This window comes from Monodelphis domestica, chromosome 3, assembly GCF_027887165.1.
Source record: "Monodelphis domestica isolate mMonDom1 chromosome 3, mMonDom1.pri, whole genome shotgun sequence".
NCBI lineage: Eukaryota > Metazoa > Chordata > Mammalia > Didelphimorphia > Didelphidae > Monodelphis > Monodelphis domestica.
In genome coordinates this window covers 430,643,711-430,661,340 of record NC_077229.1, presented here as the reverse complement: position 1 = coordinate 430,661,340, position 17,630 = coordinate 430,643,711, and the positions used below count along the sequence as shown (strand labels likewise).

The 17,630-nt window shown below is 35.3% G+C and overlaps 1 protein-coding gene across 15 annotated transcripts in view; it reads left to right on the top strand.

The window, feature by feature from the left end:
• TCF4 (transcription factor 4) overlaps positions 1-17,630 on the top strand; it is a 438,336-nt gene that overhangs the window by 408,173 nt on the left and 12,533 nt on the right. For 10 of the 15 annotated variants that reach the window (XM_056824455.1, XM_007487546.2, XM_001366657.3 and 7 more), the window contains 2 exons: positions 15,229-15,364; positions 16,883-17,045. In XM_056824455.1, coding sequence (XP_056680433.1) covers positions 15,229-15,364; positions 16,883-17,045 — 299 coding nt within the window. The remainder of the gene's footprint in view (positions 1-15,228; positions 15,365-16,882; positions 17,046-17,630) is intronic. The other 5 variants (XM_056824457.1, XM_007487544.2, XM_056824458.1 and 2 more) reach the window with 1 other exon arrangement.

Here is a 17,630-nt window from a genome sequence, read left to right as displayed (position 1 = left end):
TAATTGGTTGACATTCACAGTTGCACATAATTATAGCTTCCACCATATCCATAAATCATTTTAGAACTATAAAGTTGAGTTTAACCAAAAGATCTGTCAAATATTATTCAAAATGACACCCTTTGGAAAGTATTGTCCTAATACAATGGCCACATTCATTTTAAAGCAGTTAATTGGGCATATTGTTAAAACCATGGTGTTGGGTTTCCAAGTTTTAATTTAGCGTTTGCATTCTCCCTTCCTTCTACACATGGATGGGTCTATTGTGAAGCTGAAAGTGTGTGAAAGTTATTGGAGAATAGTAGTCTCTGGGTAATGTTTCTGTACACTGCCCAGATTTTCCCCCTGTAGTCTAGATGGGAAACAGCTGGCTTTTGTTTAAAAAGCTGTTTTGTAAAATGTCTGAATCTTGAGGTGTAGAACTGAGGTCACTATTAAAGCAGGTGCTTGGGAACAAGTGAGAAAAGAGCTGCGGCTGACATGACTCTATAATCTTATACAGGAAACTTCTTATGTGGGTGGAGCAAAAGCTTGAATTTTGTTTAATTATTTATTATCATTACTGAACTTTATTTTACTGAGAAAATGAAGAATGTTAATATTATCAAAGAATCGTACATTAGATGTATAAGGAATTAGCAATGCTTACATTAATATGTAGTACAATAGAGAATATTACAAAATGGTTGCTGCACTAACATGACTTCAAAAACCAGGACCCATCACCATTTCCTTCTCTAGTAGTGGGATATCTTGAAAAGAACCCTGGAATTAGAATAGAAAATCCAGATTCAGATTTTAACTCTACTCTTTACTAGCTATGTAGTCTTACACAAATTATTTACCTTTCCTGTCCCTCAGTCTCTTCATTTGTAAAATGGGTGTATTAACTTTATACTGCCTACCTCATGGGTTGTTACAAGGACCAAGTGAGTTACTATAAATAAAAATAGCCCTCTGATTGCTTCAAAACTGTGAAGCTTTGTATAAATATGATCTGTTGTTCCATGGCACATTATAATCATTTTTTTCAGTTTCCTTTTAATACACACTAAGAATGAAGGAACGCTGTTTTTAGTAGCCTTGAGACAGTGATTTCATCTTTAAAAATGATGATAGAACCCACGAGAAAGGGATAAAAGTGAATTGGCATGATCAGCACCAGAATTACTTTTTAAAAGCAAAAGAAGAAACATGTGGAATCACTAACATCTTATGCACATCAGGTATCTACCATTCTAAAGATGAAAGGAAACATATCTCCTCCTCTTGGAGCTGTAGGTTATTAGCAGCTGTTTATCCAGTTGGGAATAGAGCTTAACATTGTAATTTTTGCAGAACAAGAATAAAATTTGTTTGGGAAGTTGGCTCTTGATATCAAGTTGATATGGACTGCCAAATAAAACTTCCTTTTGCAGAGCTCATGTGTTAGGGTTGAGCAATGTTATGATTCCCAGAGAAACTCAGGATTACCAAGGCTGTCTCTATTAAATGAAATAGAAAAAGTTCAGAGAAATGGGTGGAATTTTGCCATTACAATGTTTAGCGGTGTAGGACAGAACATGAAGCAAGCTTCTCTGTGGAGCTAGAATCAGATTGACTTTAGACGTGGCATTCTTCTCCCCCCCACCCCCCTTCTCTGAATTTCATCTTTACCACTTTCAGGCCTTCTTAAATGGATTTCGCATATGACCACTGCTTGCAAAATGCCTTTTCATGAGGTATTTGGAAGGCTGCTTAGTTAGTACTCTGTGGTGCTTTCTTCTGTAAAAATTGTTGAACTTTGCTATTTTTTTCTGATTTAATGCTACTCTTAATGTCTTTTTTTTTATTAAATCCTTTCTTTTGCTTTTGATCTTATTTATAGCTGAGCCACTGGTCATATGGAAGCTATTATTGTATAGCATGGAGATGAAAGACTTCATTGCAGTTAAATGAGAGTGAATCATTTGGACCAATAATACACACATACAGTGAGATACCATTTGTGTCAAAATGCCCTGTGTTGTTCCTTTTGTAACAGAGCAGTTGAGGTTTATAAGGGCTTTACACAAATCTGCTTTCCGTCAGAGCTATGCATTTTGGCAGTACTGAACACATGTTAACATGCAGTACCTTACTGCTAGCTTGCTACATGTAGACCACGTCTATATGGTACCAAGTACTCAGATTTAAAAGTATCCATTTCATTTCCATGTCTTAATGTCAGATTTGGGGAGATTTGGGAGATACCAAAATTAAGGGGCTAGTTTTGGGTTTGTTTTTTTTTTACTTCTCATCTAGATTTTAGGATTTTAAGAGAAACAAGTGTTGTTCTATATTATGAAATTAAAAATAGTTCTTGACTTCATAAATCTCAAGCCTAGAGAATGTTTCTATAATATTAGAGCAGAAGGAACCTTGTATCTGGTTTATGCAGCTCCTTTGACACTTAAGGAAACTGAGGTCCAGGGGAGTTAAGTGATTTGCCTTAAGTCACACAATTGGCAAGTTAGAGTGTTAGGAATAGAAATTGACTCATAGTCCAGCCCTTCTTTTCTACCTTCATCTTCCATGCCTTGTTAAGAGAATCCTATGGTAGCATTGCATAAAGCTCTCTAGGACCAACAGAGACCTTGATCTGATCAATTCTTAGTTCCAATACTGTGAGAATCTAGGCTAAGTTCTCTGAATTTCATTTTTCTCATCTGAAGATAGAAATAATATACTTCTACCTGTCATATGGTTATTATGAGGAAAGAAATTCTTACAGTATTATATAAATATAAATTTTCCCCTAATTATTAATCTTGTCTTTGGCCATTTATTAAGGACCTAAGTAGACAGAGAGAACTTCAGTTCTTTTTCCTCTTTTTTTCCCCTCCTTTTCCTGTTCTCTCACTTATTCAATTTTTTTTTTAGAATTTGGTTTATAGCCTCATTAATCAACTGAACCTGCTCTGTTCAAAGGAACTGGCAATATCTTAGTTGATAAATCTATTAATAGTCTTTTCTCAGAAAGAGAAGATAGATCTCTCTTGATCTCACTTCCACATGTAATGCTATTAACTATCATCTCTGAATATTCTCTGTTCATTTGATTTTTAGCATATTCTCTTCCATTTTCCTCTTACCTAAACTTTCCTCATTCTCCTTTGCTGATTCATTATCTATATTATCTTACCTGACTTCGAGCATTCCTCAAGTGTCTGCCCTGGGCCTTCTCTTCATATTCTCTTCTCATTAGCTCCTATTGGTTTAATTGCCTTCTCTATGCAAATGACTCATATATTTATATATCCAGACTTAATTTCTCCCCTGAGGGTTAGTCCCACATCACTGTCTATTATACATTTCAAACTGGTTGTCTCAAAGACATGTCACATTTCATGTACATTGTCTTTCTTCCAAAACTACCTCTCTTCTAGAGTTTCCTGTTTCTTTCAAAAGAACCACCATTCTTCCATTCTCCCATATCTTATCCTTTTTTCCTCATTTTCTCACTCCATATAATCCAATCAGCTACTAAATCTTACTTCTTCCAATGTCTTTCCCAGTCAAACTCTCCCTTCACATGGCCAATACGTTTTGTTAAGGTCCTTGACACCTTGAACTTTGGATATTGCAATAGCTTCCCAATTGGTCTCCTGATCATAAATCTTCCCATACTCTAGACTATAAAAGTTTCATCTATACAGTTGATTTCTCCTATGTGTAGATTTGACCATGTTATGGTCCACAAATTCCAATGGCTACTTATAATCTTATGATCAAAATTTGGCCCCAGGTTGTCTTTCCAACCTTGTTATTTATTATTTCTCTTCCTCCAGACAGATTGACCTTTTCTTTGTTCCTCATCCATATCAGTTTATCTACAATCTTTAATGCTTAGAATCTACTCCTTCCTCATTTCTGGGTTCTATAGTCACCCTTTTCCTTGAAGACATAGTTCAAGCACCAGCTTCTAAAGTCTCTCCTACCCGCCCAAGTAGGGCGTTTTCTTAGTATTATTATGTATTCTCTTTATGTTTATTCTTTTTTGAAAGTTTATTCATTTATTTGTTACATTAAACTTCCCAGATAATCTTTCTCCCTCCCCTCCCCACACTCATATATATATAAAACTATGATTTGCTTGTTTCTGTTTATCAGTTCTTTCTCTGAAGGTAAACATACACAAATTATTCTTCAACAATATTTCTGTTACTGTATAGAATGTTCTCTTGGTTCTCTACTTTATGTTCTTTTTTTTCATACGCTTATATGCATACATGTTGTTTCCCTTTATAGAATATAAGCTTCTTGAGAATGAATGAATGAATGAATGAATGAGTGAATGAATGAAAGGACTTATTAAACTCTTAATATGCAAAGTACAATAGGTATAACTGCAAAAGGGAGACAGACCCTACACTTGAGAATCTTATTCCTAGCAGAGGGATGGCCAAGGAATACAGTGGACATACAGGAGTAAAACAGAATATATCTGAGGGTGAAGGGGAGAACACTTGGTCCCAGGGAAGACAGAGTCCAGTGGTTTAAGTACACCCAGGCAAGGTCTTTGCAATGCTCCTTGGAGGGTAGAGCAGTAGCCATGGCATCAGGATCAAATAGATACTGTCTCATTCTTTGTATTTCTATCTTTATCACTTAACACAATTCAAAGCACATAGTAGATGCTTAATAAATTATTGCTATTTTTGCTATTGTTGTTTGCTTCTAGCAATTTATAGTTTGATTAACACATTGATATACTTATATAGATACCAGACATTGATTAAATGGATCCAATGTGTGAGTTGTTCATTAAATATTTACTTTGTAATGTCAGATATGATCCATTTATATACTTGCTAAATCCTTCTTGTTTTGGTGATTTAAATGCATATTCAAAGTGGTTAGTGTAAAAACATCTATCCTATCTACCTTGAATAGAACAGAAGAATCAGTCATTGCCTCCTGGGCAACCAGGAAATTTTCTGAACTGTTTCAATGGCAGAAACATCAATACAGTGTAAATACATTGGGTACAGAAAAGCACTTTAAGCATATAGGAGTGTTTTGGCAAAGATCTAGAAACAGGAGTGTGATTGTAAGATCGAGAATATGCTCACTGGATCCCTTAGAGCAAAGAGAAGGCTTGGGAAATTAGAGGCTAATTAGGGGAGTGAAGTAACCAAAACCTTCCTGCTGAAGGCTTCAGGTAGAACAGCATGAAGCTCTATAACTTCAGCTCCGCAGCAGCAAAAAGATATCAGAGAACTGATACAGCAAAAGAAAGTGACCAACTTTGATGGCAATATTAAAAGATCAACTGAAAAAATTTCAATCAACTGAAATTTCCATGCAATCCAGCAAGGAAAGAGGCTGTGCTAGTAAAGTCTGTCACAAGAAAGCTAGTAAAATCTAGTAAATTGGGGTGGTGAGGGAGAACAAAGGAGAGGTAATGGAATTGTTTTTTTGAAAATCAGTGATTGTTCCCTGAATCTCTAAGGATAGGGTTTTTTTCTCCTTTTTATAGGAATGTGGACATGAGTGTTTATGCTATTTTTTTTAAATCCGTGGCATTTGTTAAGCTCTTACTGTGTGCCAGGCACTGTGCTAAGTACTTTAAATACCAGAATCTCTTTGTTAGTAATTCCATACACTAACATTTCATCTAGAATTGGAAGTGGAAGGGAATGGGTTTTATAATCTATAAAGGGTAAAGCAGCAGGTAAATGTATCATGATTTTAAAATAGTATGGAGAGAAATTGGTCAGGGTACTGCGACTTTGCCAATTTGGGAGCTTTCGGTGTGAAAACTTCCTCCTTAAATGCCAACTGGCAACTTGCTGATAGTATAGCTAGCCCCTATTAATGCAGCGAATATATATCAGAAGTTATGCTTGAAATCAAGTCTTTCTGGCCAAACTTCTTTCCCTCATTCCATAATGTCTTTTGATTATAGTGCATTTGTATTCATGGGACATAAATATATGCTGCATATATGTATATAGCTAGGTGGTGCGAGCCCAGTGGCTTGGAATCAGGAAGACTAGTCTCCTTTAGTTCAAATTTGACTTCCAACACTTAAAAGCTGTGTGACTGAGCCTCAGACCTTCCAAAAGAACGCCAAGTGGAGTCACACAACACATACATATATATCTGTGTACATATTGAGTAGTCAGAGCCAGGGATCCAGCCTTATTTCTTTGTTGCAAGGATCCAACCTAGGAAGGAACATCTGCTTTTAAAGGGGCAATGGAGTGCCGACCTTCCAGCAAGGAAAAATGGATTCCGTCCCTGCTTCTGCCACCTGCCTAGTGTTTGATTTGGGACAAGTCTCAGGATCCTGGGCAATTTTCTTAGTATTATAAAAATAATTGTTTACATCATGTTTTCCAGTTGACAAAGTATTTTCTTGCCAGCCATGCAAATAATATCTGCATTTTGCAAGATGGAACCTGAGGCTTTCAGAGACCCAAATGATTTACCCAACGCCAAATACTTGTGAGTGACAGAGCTTGGACTCGCTTCAATCCTATGGATCCCAAACCAGGGTCTTTTTCTTTTTTTTTTTTAGCCCCTCCTTTCTGTCCTAGAATCAATACCGTGTCAGTTCCCAGGCAGAAGAGTGGTTCAGGTGAGGCAGAGGAGGTTGTGACTTGCCCAGTGTCACATAGCTAGGATGTGTCTGAGGACAGACAGGAACTCACAACTTCTTGAGCCACTGTGCTACCTAACTTGCCCTTTAGCCAGTGTTTTTTATCACAACACTGAAGCTTATATACAGACTGCTTGCCAACATGCACTGCCCAATTCTTCACATCTCTGGTTTTACATTAATAGAGAGTTAAGACTTGAATGTGATTGCTTTAGAATGTAAAGGGGCATATTTACATCAGAGACAAATATAAGGGCAGTTATAGAATTGGCTTCTCATAAAACTTTTAGAAAGCAAATAGAAATCCTAGATTATAAAAATGTTTCAAGTAAAACCTTTTTGGAAAGAGGACTTTCTTAAATATTCCCTTTTCAGTCCTTTGATAATTTGAGTCTGTGCCTGCTTTTCCCATTAAGAGAAATTTTAATTGTTCTTTCTTTATTTTTTTTTAAATCCTTACCTTCTGTCTTGGAATCAATACTATGTATTGGTTCTAAAGCAGAAGAGCAATAAGGGCTAGGCAATGGGGATTAAGTGACTTACCCAGGGTCACACAACTAGGAAGTATCTGAGGGCAGATTTAACCTAGTACCTCCCGTCTCTGGACCTGGCTCTCAATCCACTGAGCCACCCAGCTACCCCAGGAATTTTAATTACTAAAAAAAATTTAGCTAGATATTTTCTACCACAACATCAGCAAAAGCTACCTCCATCCATGCCATGAACTTTATTTTGGCTGCCTGTGAGCAGTAAAAGCAGTGCCTGTGTGACCACTCTCCTTTTTAAAAGATGCACTTTTAAACTAAATGGTATTTTTCACATTTGAGAAAATAAGTTTGCTTTCCTTTGATATGACAGAGATACTGGCAAGATAATTGAAACTGAAATCTAACACTCTGCAACTGTCATGTATAATTGATATTTCATGGGGAGATTACAATTCAGACACCAAAACTGTTTTCTTTGTCAATGGGTGTCTAATTACAGGGAAAACCCATCAACTTTTTGTTCTGTTTGTTGTGAAACAAAAAGAAGGGGAAAGAAGAAAAATTAATTTCAAATGCCAGAATTTTCTTTTCTATCTCATATTCCTGAAGTTGAGGGGTTTTTTTTCCCTTTTTCTTTCTTCCTTTTTATAAAAAAAAAAAAGGCCTTCATTATCAACAGTCATTTGGGACCAAAGAATCTACTTAAAAATATTAAATCTCTGGATTTCTAAAGTGTCATCAAGGTGGTGCAATTTCAGAAAGATTGTGGTAATGTAAGAGTACCTTTGGTCTAAAATCCTGTTTTGAGACAGTTATCTCAGGAGATAACATTAACAAGGATTGAATAACTGCCAAATGAAATTTAATACATTTTCACATCTATGAAACAGGCCTCTTAAATACAAGTAGAATAATTGCTTTCAGAATGCTTGCTGGAAACAAAAGGAATGAAAACAGTGAGCATCTCTTTTGTTTTTGTTGTTTGTTTTTAGCTTAGAATAAAGACAAAGATATTTACTAGGGTGCTTTCCTTCATCCCCATGTAAAAATGGCCTTGCCAACCACTACCTAATTGAAATTGCATATCTTTTAAATCTATTTATGTTGTAGAAGTAGCGGAGGTTGAATTCAGAGTTCTTGTTATACTTCTTGGCCTTGGCTCTGATATAGTGAATTTGATGTTTATTTCTCCACCCTAAGGAAAATGGAGAGGCTGCCTCAATAAGTGTTTGTGTCATAGTGTTTTGAAATGAAAGCTGTTGTCTCCTTTAAGAAAAAAGTCTCTCTGACCCTTTCTAAGCACATAGGAGTCTTTTAAAAGGCTCTGAAGCTTCTAATCAATGTATACAATACAATCCATGTTACTTATAGTATTTGAATATCAGCTTTATTATTAAGCCTAGACATGAAGCCTAGACAAGGCACTTAGTCTCTTTGAGCCTCAGTTTCCTCATTTGTAAAATGAGGGAGTTAGAGTAGATGATCTCTACCAGTTCGTTCTAATTCTGAAATATTATGATTTTTAAATTCTGTTAATAAATCAGAGATCTAGAGTTTCAAAGGCCATTTGCTTCCTATCTCCTCACATTCAAAAATCCAAAATCCAAAGACTTAAGAGACTTGCCCAAACCCACATGAACATCCTAGGTAGAATTTGAACCCAAATCTTCTGGTTGGAGTCAATGCTCTTTTTCACTGAAATTAATACTTCAAGATGTTAGGTTATTTCAAACCTGAGTGTTCTGAAAGAGTCAATGAACTTTTATAAGTGATTAAATTATTTCTAGTGAATAATTTATGATGAACTCAGATAATTAAATTAGTTGTATCAGTAATCCATAATACAGTCAATTGTAAAATAAAAGGTCTCTTATCAGATACAAAAATCTAAACAGGAATTACAGTATAACCCAAGCAAAAAAAGAGAGAGTAAACATATTACATTAAGTCTATGATGCTCAGAGGTCAGTTCTGTTCACTATTTTTGAAATATGGAATATTTATCTAAAACCTTATCTCAGATCATTAAAAGAAGTCTGCTATAGAGATTACTATGAAGATTTATCATAGACTATTATTAATAAATTTGAATTTTTTAACATGCTTCATTTTTAACTTGAGTCTTCTAAGAATCTAGAGAAGGAGAATGGAATAAAAACTTAAGGCCTCTGAGGGAATGTGCATTTTCAAGGAATCTGTGCTCATTAACTACCAGGTAGAAAGAATGAGTAAAGATTTGTTTTTGCCTGATTATAAATGCTTCTTCTCTGCTATAGATCTGTTTAATCCAGGAGGATGGGAGATGGGAAGGGAAGGTCCTTGCCTTTGTTTGTAAAGATGACAACATTGATCACCTACTTCATCAATAGAACATGCACTTTGAATTGTCCTTCCAGAAACTGTCATAGATTTGTGCTGAGATAGCCATACTTTCTCACCTGATCCCTCCCGTGGTTGAAAGAACATTTTTTACAAGACAAAATGATAAGAGTTGGGCAAACTGTGTAACTATAAAATATGAGGAAATTTACCATGGACACAAGACAGAATGAAAAGATCTTCTTTAAACATAATTCATTATCAAATGTAAAAATAATACCACAGAGCCTTGAATTTCATAGGAAGAATGGAAAGGTTTTTATAGGGATACGTGGAAACAGATAGCTGCATTGCCAAGGGTTTGTGCAAATGGTTTAGGTATCTTTTGCATACTCTACCAGGTTAACGAAAAGTCAGGAATGTTGAACTGGAGATGTGTCATACTACAGAACCATATGGAGAAAGATAACTAGTACCTCCCTCTGTAAAAAGCTTCTGTCATACCACAGATTGAATTCTGTTCTATTACGGTTAACTTTGCTCCTAATATAAGATAGAAATCTCTCAGGTAGAACTAGTTTCTACACCTTATTTGAAAACTTTCAGGGAAGAAAAATCCACTGTACTAAAGTGAAAGACAGTTAATATTATAGGGTTAATGAAGAGATAGAAAAATGTAGAAAAAATACAGAACAAAAACAGGTTAGATCCTATGGTTGTTTTAGTTCCCTTTGCTCATCTGTCATCATAGAGAAATTCAGATCATTAAAGTCATTGCACATGGAAAAGGCATAGAATTAAATGAATAAAATTTAGGAAAGGGCCATATGTAACAAAAAAATCAAATATAAATGAAATGATCCTTGTATTTTGGTAAATAGTTGGAGTATGAAAATATTATCCCATTAAAGGGGTTAGAAGCCAAGTAGATAGTAAATAAGTTTTCCCCCTTGGGAAATCTAAAGTGATCAAAAAAGCTAAGTCATTTAATATTTTGATTGATAAATATGTAAGGGGAAAATGAACCACTAACTTTGAATTGCATGAACAGAAGCATTCCAAGAAGATTTGAAAGAGAATGCTTCTACCCTAAAAGGAATTGGGACCCTCTATTATCCAACCCTTGATTCATTACAGTGATTTTGGATTTTAATAGGTCTATGTGAACTTTAAGAAATTAGGTACATTATGAATGCTTAATAGATATGCATTTGCATGACATTGTTTATATAAGTGGTGGTTGAGAGACTTCAAGATCTAGCATTGAATGTAACAATAAAAACCTCATATCTATAGCTTATATCTTAGATTAAATGAAAAACTTTTGATAGATTTTCTTTCAAAAGCACAAGTGAATCATCAAAGAAATGATAAAACAGTTCACCAAGAAAACCTTAGTAGAGAATATCTGTCACTCCTCTCTTCTATAGGAAAAAAAGAATAGAAAAGAGTAGTAATGCATTTCTTTATATCATGCCAAACTATTGCAGAACCTTGAATTGTTTAGCCTGAAAGAGAAAAGATTGCAGAGAACATGATAGCTGTCTTCAAATATTTGATTGACTACCATGTAGGAAAGGAATTAGACTACATCTTTGTTACTACTAAAGACAAGATGCACGTTTAAAAGTTACGTGAAGGCAGATTCCCTTTTGATGCAAGGAAGCAGTCTGGGTAGAGCTGTTCGCATATAGACTAGGCAACATTGTGAGACAGTAAGATTCCCATCACCACATGTGTTCAAGCAGAGATGATATAAAAGAATGGGAGGTAGGACTTTTTGGCCCCTAAGATCCTTCTAGCATTCTAATGCATATCTTCATATTTTGTTATCTTTTATGTGTCCAAAGACCTTACCAGATTCATTGGCAACATCAGACTCTTAAATGTATTATTTCCTTTGGTGTCTTTTTTTCCTTCTTGAGACTGAGTCTCCCTAACTCACAGAGGCTGGAAGTGCAGCAACCACTCATGAACCACACTGTTGATTGACAAGGAAATTTTGACCTGCTCTGTTTCTGACCTAGCCCAGTTCATTCCCCATACCTCTAGGAGCTTGCCATCTTGAAGTTGAACTTCGGACCCAATTGGCATTAGCCATATTGCAGTTCAGAATTCCCAAACTCAAGTGATGTAGTCGCTGCAGCCTTTCCAGTAACAGACTAGAAACTACAACCACAGTCAGCTATGTGTTTGTTGTCTTAATAAAGGAGTAGATATTACATGTAGGTGAAACACAATATATGTGATTAAAAGGGCAATGAAAGCCTTTCCACATCCAACCTACTAATGTCTGAAATTCCCACAATTGGAGTCATTATTTGTGTTATGACATTGATTCCTTAAAACCTATGTCAAAATGCAAATATAGGATCTGGAAGAAATAGGATATTAGTGGATAACAGAAGGACTTAAGGGGAAGAGCTGAAGCATTGGGTACAATGGAAGTGGCAATCCTTGTTGGGTTCCAGAGTAGGGGACTTTCCAGAAGCAGCATGAGGACATTCTTGAAGGAAAAACTCTGGTCAGAGAAACCACAACAAGAGGTAGAAAAACACAGAAATAGTTTCTACTTTGAATTTTCCTTAAGGATAGAACTTGTTATCAAGTTGTATTATACCTAAAAGGCATAGAATTGGGGGGAATTACTAGGAATTCAAGGTCATGAAACTGTAGAAATAAAATGGCTACTATATCCATTCCACCTGTCATGTAGTAGTTCTATGACCTTGGTTAATTTGTAACATCTGTAGCCTTAAGTTTCTTCATCTATAAAATGGTAACAATAAGAACTCCTTCACAGGACTATTGTGTAGATTAAAAGACATAATATATGAGAGAGTAATTTAAATATTGTAAAAAGGAGTGTGTTTTGAGTTAACATTGCTGGTATTATTTCCAACAATAATTGCACTTAATCCAATAGTAATCTAGTTATAGTTTGCCTAAATTAGGTATGAAAAGAAAATATAACCAAATTAGTAGTGATATAAAATGCCCACTTGAAGGGGCAGCTGGGTAGCTCAGTGGATTGAGAGCCAGGCCTAGAGACAGGAGGTCCCAGGTTCAGCTCTGGCCTGAGACACTTCCTAGCTGTGTGACCCTGGACAAGTCACTTAACCCCCATTGCCTCGCCCTTACCACTCTTCTGCCTTGGAAAAAATACAAAGTATTGATTTCCAGATGGAAGGTAAGGGTTTAAAAAAAATGCCTACTTAATTGTAGTTAGGCCTTATAAATAAGTCACATAAAAAGAAATTCATGACAGAAAATCATAACAAATCATATGCATTATTATTATTATGTTACATATATTATGTTATATATTTTTAAAATAAAAATAATAACTAAAAAATTTTTGGGATATTTCTTTTTCCAAAGTTTTATCCAAACAGAAGAAATTTAACATTATATACACTAATAGGCTAAAGACATTCTTATATTTTTCCCAACTATCTTAGTTGTCTTTCAATTCTAGAACAACATAAAACAAGTCATTGAAACCTGATAAATAACAAGCTAGTCATTTTCACATATAGACTAGTTGCAAGGACTTTTTTTAATGGTTCTATAGAATAAAAATACTTGGCATAGTATATTAAGAGCTCTTTTAAAATGTTACATTTTAGCATTATGGTTAGAGCAGAGTTATTGGTATAATGGAGAGAACAGTGAGAAGCATAGGAAGACATCTCAGAGTTCTTCTAGTTCAACCTGTACCTGATCAAGAATCTACACTTCAAATAAAAAGGAGTGAACTATTCTGGATAGCCATTTCTTCCACTTTTGGACAAGAGTAATTGATATGAAATGAATACAATGTTTTAGGCATGTTTTGATCAGAGAAGAGGAGAGCAGAATTTCTAGATATTTTATCTCAACATAGTTTAAGATTTTGATGTCATGTTGACTTTGGTATCCACTAAAAAAGCTCTAGGGCTTTTTGAAAAAAATTGTCATGATGTCTTCCTCATTCTCTCCAATAAAGTTTTCTTGTTTGATTTTTGACCCAATTATAGAAATCAGAAGATCTAGAAATGTAGAAACAGAAGACATAGGTTTAGTTCCTGATACCAGGGTTATGTGGCCTTTGGCAAGTCTCTCACTTTTTCTGCTCCTTTTGTTTGTAAAAAGGAATGAAGATTGTTTATTCCTGTTTACTCCACAGCATTGTAGTGAGGAAAACACTTTGTAAACTTCTGTTTAAAAATGTGTTTTATTTTTAAGGCCAGCAGTTTATACAAGAAGATACTTAAGGAATGTTTTTCTTTATATCTATACTCTGATCAAGATCAAGCCACCTGAAAGGCTTTTTACTTAGTACCCAGGAGAACTAAATGAGCTTTATGATCCTCCCAAAACTAGCTAGTTGATTAGTTTTGAAATTCGTAAACACAATTTTGTGCAAGAAAGGATTCCTTTTCTGCTGTTCTAAATATTGAAAAAATAGTTAATGTTTAGTTTTTTTGTCATTGTCTTGGTAAGATTTGGTGGTTGTTTTTTGTTGGTTTTTTTTTCCCCAAAGGGAAAGAATGTAATTCATTTAGTTGCTTGGTCTCAAAATTAGTGATAACAATTTTACTTTATTACCTTGTATCTTTTATTAGAAAAAAATTGTTTTCTGTGATATTGATTCATAGAAAAATGACTTTAAAAATGGGAGTTTTACTCATATATCTTTAGACCCATTATCCCACCTGTGTGCTTTTGTACATTAATTAATTAAGGTATAGATTTTTTTAATTCTTCACAATAGAAAGTCTAACTTCCAAGTCAAAAATGTGTTACATTTATGTTACTCAAGGTTTATCATGTCTGCTGAATTGTACTTAGGCATTAGCTTCCTGTCAATAATTTCTCCCACAGTGCCACTTGCCAAGGGTACCTGGACCCAAGTGTATGTTATCCATACCTAATAAACATTTTGAGAGTATCTTTCTAGCCCACTGTCCATTTGTTTCTTTGTTCATTCCTTTTAGAACCATAAGAAACATTAACTTATTAATCATATGGTGCCTTTCTGAGCCTAGAATGGCGAAAATAATGAAAGGATCTCCAGTGTGCTTGCCTGGCAATGATGGCATGACTGGTGTGTTTAATAAAACCTTTATTGGTACATTTTCCGGTGTGGTGGTGTTGGCAGAAATGGTCCCCCTTTGGATTTGGAACTCGGCGGCTGATGAAATACAGTAAACATTAATTTGGAATGGGCTGCCAGTTTTGGAAAGCCAGGTGACATTTTATTATATTTGTACTGAACAGGGGCTGTGCCGCATACTGCTGTAGCTTCCGCTGTCAGAGGCTTAGCTGGCATTATGGAAAAAAAAAATGGCAGGCCTGAGAATCTTATCCCCTGAAATGAAAGTCGAATGCCAAATTGAAATTCCTACAGGATTTCCGATAGCAATGGGGGAATTGAGAAGCCCACAATTAAGCATATGGGCATTAAGATAATTGTCAGATCTGTTGGCGGACATGATAGAAGACAGATGGGTACGAATCAGTGCGCTCCACTGCAGCACCCTGGGAGACAATTTGACGTTTTACCTGCCTGAGCTACCCTGCCATATTTGTCACTAAATGTGCGGCACAGCATCTTACTGAGTGTTAAGTGTTTTTTGCAGGATAGCATAGGTAGATGTGTAGGACTCTGGTGCCCTCTAGTGAAAAGCAATTGAGAACATTGTTAAATGCTGGTGTCTCCTTCCAGCTGATGTTTGGCTATCTCAGGAACCAGTTGCCTCCCCTTAGTTTCCAATCCCACTAAACTCTTTATAATTTCTTTTGTCCTTTTAGGTGGGTGCCCATCGCGAAGATGGTGTGGCTCTAAGAGGCAGCCATTCTCTTGTGCCAAACCAGGTTCCAGTCCCACAACTCCCAGTTCAGTCGGCCACTTCCCCTGACTTGAACCCTCCTCAAGATCCATACAGGGGTAAGTCTACCACAAAAGTGCTCTTTTTTTCCCCCCACTTCTCTGACCTGTGTGCTTCATTTGCTCCCGGGTTAGGTTAGATACTGACATTTGCATACTTGGTATTCATTTCTAGATTTAAAACTGGCATAGAACCAAAGATCAGGTTCAGCATAATAAAGTAAAATGAGAAAGCAGCCATTTAGAACCTGTTCTTCATAGGTTCTGTTTCACCAAAAACTGTTTTCTCAAAAGTCTTTGGGGATCCAGTTTCATTTGAGTGGAGAAAGATATCAGAAAGATGACAGTAAAGTTTATTTTAGCTATTTACACGTTTTTCACTCAATAAATATTTCAGTCAATAAAATTACCATTCAAATCATCTAATGGGGTTAGATGTAACCCGAGCTTCCAAAAAGATGGAGAGAAAGGATTTTTTTTTAATTGAAGGAAATTTAGAAAGAGAAAATTGGCAGTATAAAGCAGAAATTGTCAAATTAGTACTTTGGTCAGCAGAAATCTTTGTTGGTTACATACCCCTTCTGTTAGAAAGTAAGTTCCTTAACTTATAGTCAGATACCTATGATCCATTTATTGTCTACAACTTTTTACAAAAACTGAAATTTTTTTTAATCAAGAAGATAACTAGTTTATCCCCCTGCCTCTTAAGTCACCACAGATGACTAATTTTAAACAAGGAAACCAATTCTTAGATCAAAATAGCTTCTATCTCAGTAATAATTGCTAGAGCCAAATTTTTCAAATTTGTCACAAGCCCAGAAAGGTGAGCCATGCTATATACCAGATTTTCTTCAGAAGTGTTTATTAAAACTGAACAAATTTCAAGGATGTGACAGCTCAACTTTCTGGGCTCATAGAATCATTTACAGTTTAGCTCTAGCGATCATTTATTCTTGATGTAAGAAGTTATTTGAATCCCACATTTTGGGATCCCCAATTATAACCATGACCATCTATGATTAAAATGAAAATCTATAAAGAACTGCCTAACATACGTACCTCCTTTAGTCACTAATTATTCTTTGAGAAGGAAACCTAATTCAGTAATATCATTATGGTATCTTTTGAAGTCTTCCTGACTGAATGTATTTATTTCATTCCATGGGAATTATATTTTAAGGGTTTTTTCTATTAAATCATTGCACATGGAAAAACTCAATATAATAGCTGATATTTACTTGGGTTCTTAATCAGAACATTGAGGTGTGTGATTTTCATGATTATGATTTTCATTGCAATTAAGTTGATGTTTTGTAGACAGTGAAATTACCATCTACTCCAAAAGATTGCAAAATAGAATTTAACCTCAGAGCCAATGCAACAAAAACTGGTTTCAGCAGGTGCATTTTCAAAACTTCCCCAGATAGCATAAAAGAGTGACAGCATGAGCATAAGGATCAGAGTTCAGTAGCACTCGTTGTATAGCTGGCAGCCCCACAATAAGTAACACACATGTTCGTGCATTTAGTCTTTGGTTTAAACATTGGCAATAGTAACACAGCCTTTTTTTTTCTGTAGGCATGCCAGCTGGATTACAGGGGCAGAGTGTATCCTCAGGTAGCTCTGAGATCAAATCCGACGATGAGGGAGATGAAAACCTGCAAGACACAAAATCTTCTGAGGACAAGAAATTAGACGACGACAAGAAGGATATCAAATCAATTACTAGGTCAAGATCTAGGTAACAGTATATAATACTGTCGCTTCATTTAATTCCTTTATTGGACTTTGATGAAGTGAACAGAACAAGGAAGAAACTATTCAGTTTTTTCCTAGCAGGTAAATCCACAGCTCAAAAGGCCTGTTCTAGAAGTACTGATAGTATCATTTCAGATACCTGTACTCTAGTATGCCTAAAATCCTCTTATAATCATAAATTTGGACACAAAACAAATTATGTACCAGAAAAAAAATTATGGATAGTTTCAAAAATAAAACAGCTCACTTTTTAATCTGTGATCATTTATAAATTTGATGCAAAATGTTATTTCCAAAATGCTTCTAAAAATATATCAAAATTGCAAAACACTATAAAATACTAGTTTACTCTATTAGTACACTGTACTCTTTTCTCTTACCCTTAAAATATATCTGAATACTTGCTTTATCCCAGTTCTAATAGCATTGATACCTCTATTTTCATGGTCAAGAATTGAGTCATAGTTCAGAATGATGTCTAAAATGTTAACATTCTTCTCTTGCAGTGTCTGTGTAGACAGAAGGTATGCTGTTTAATTGAATTAATCTTCTAATAACTGATATTGCC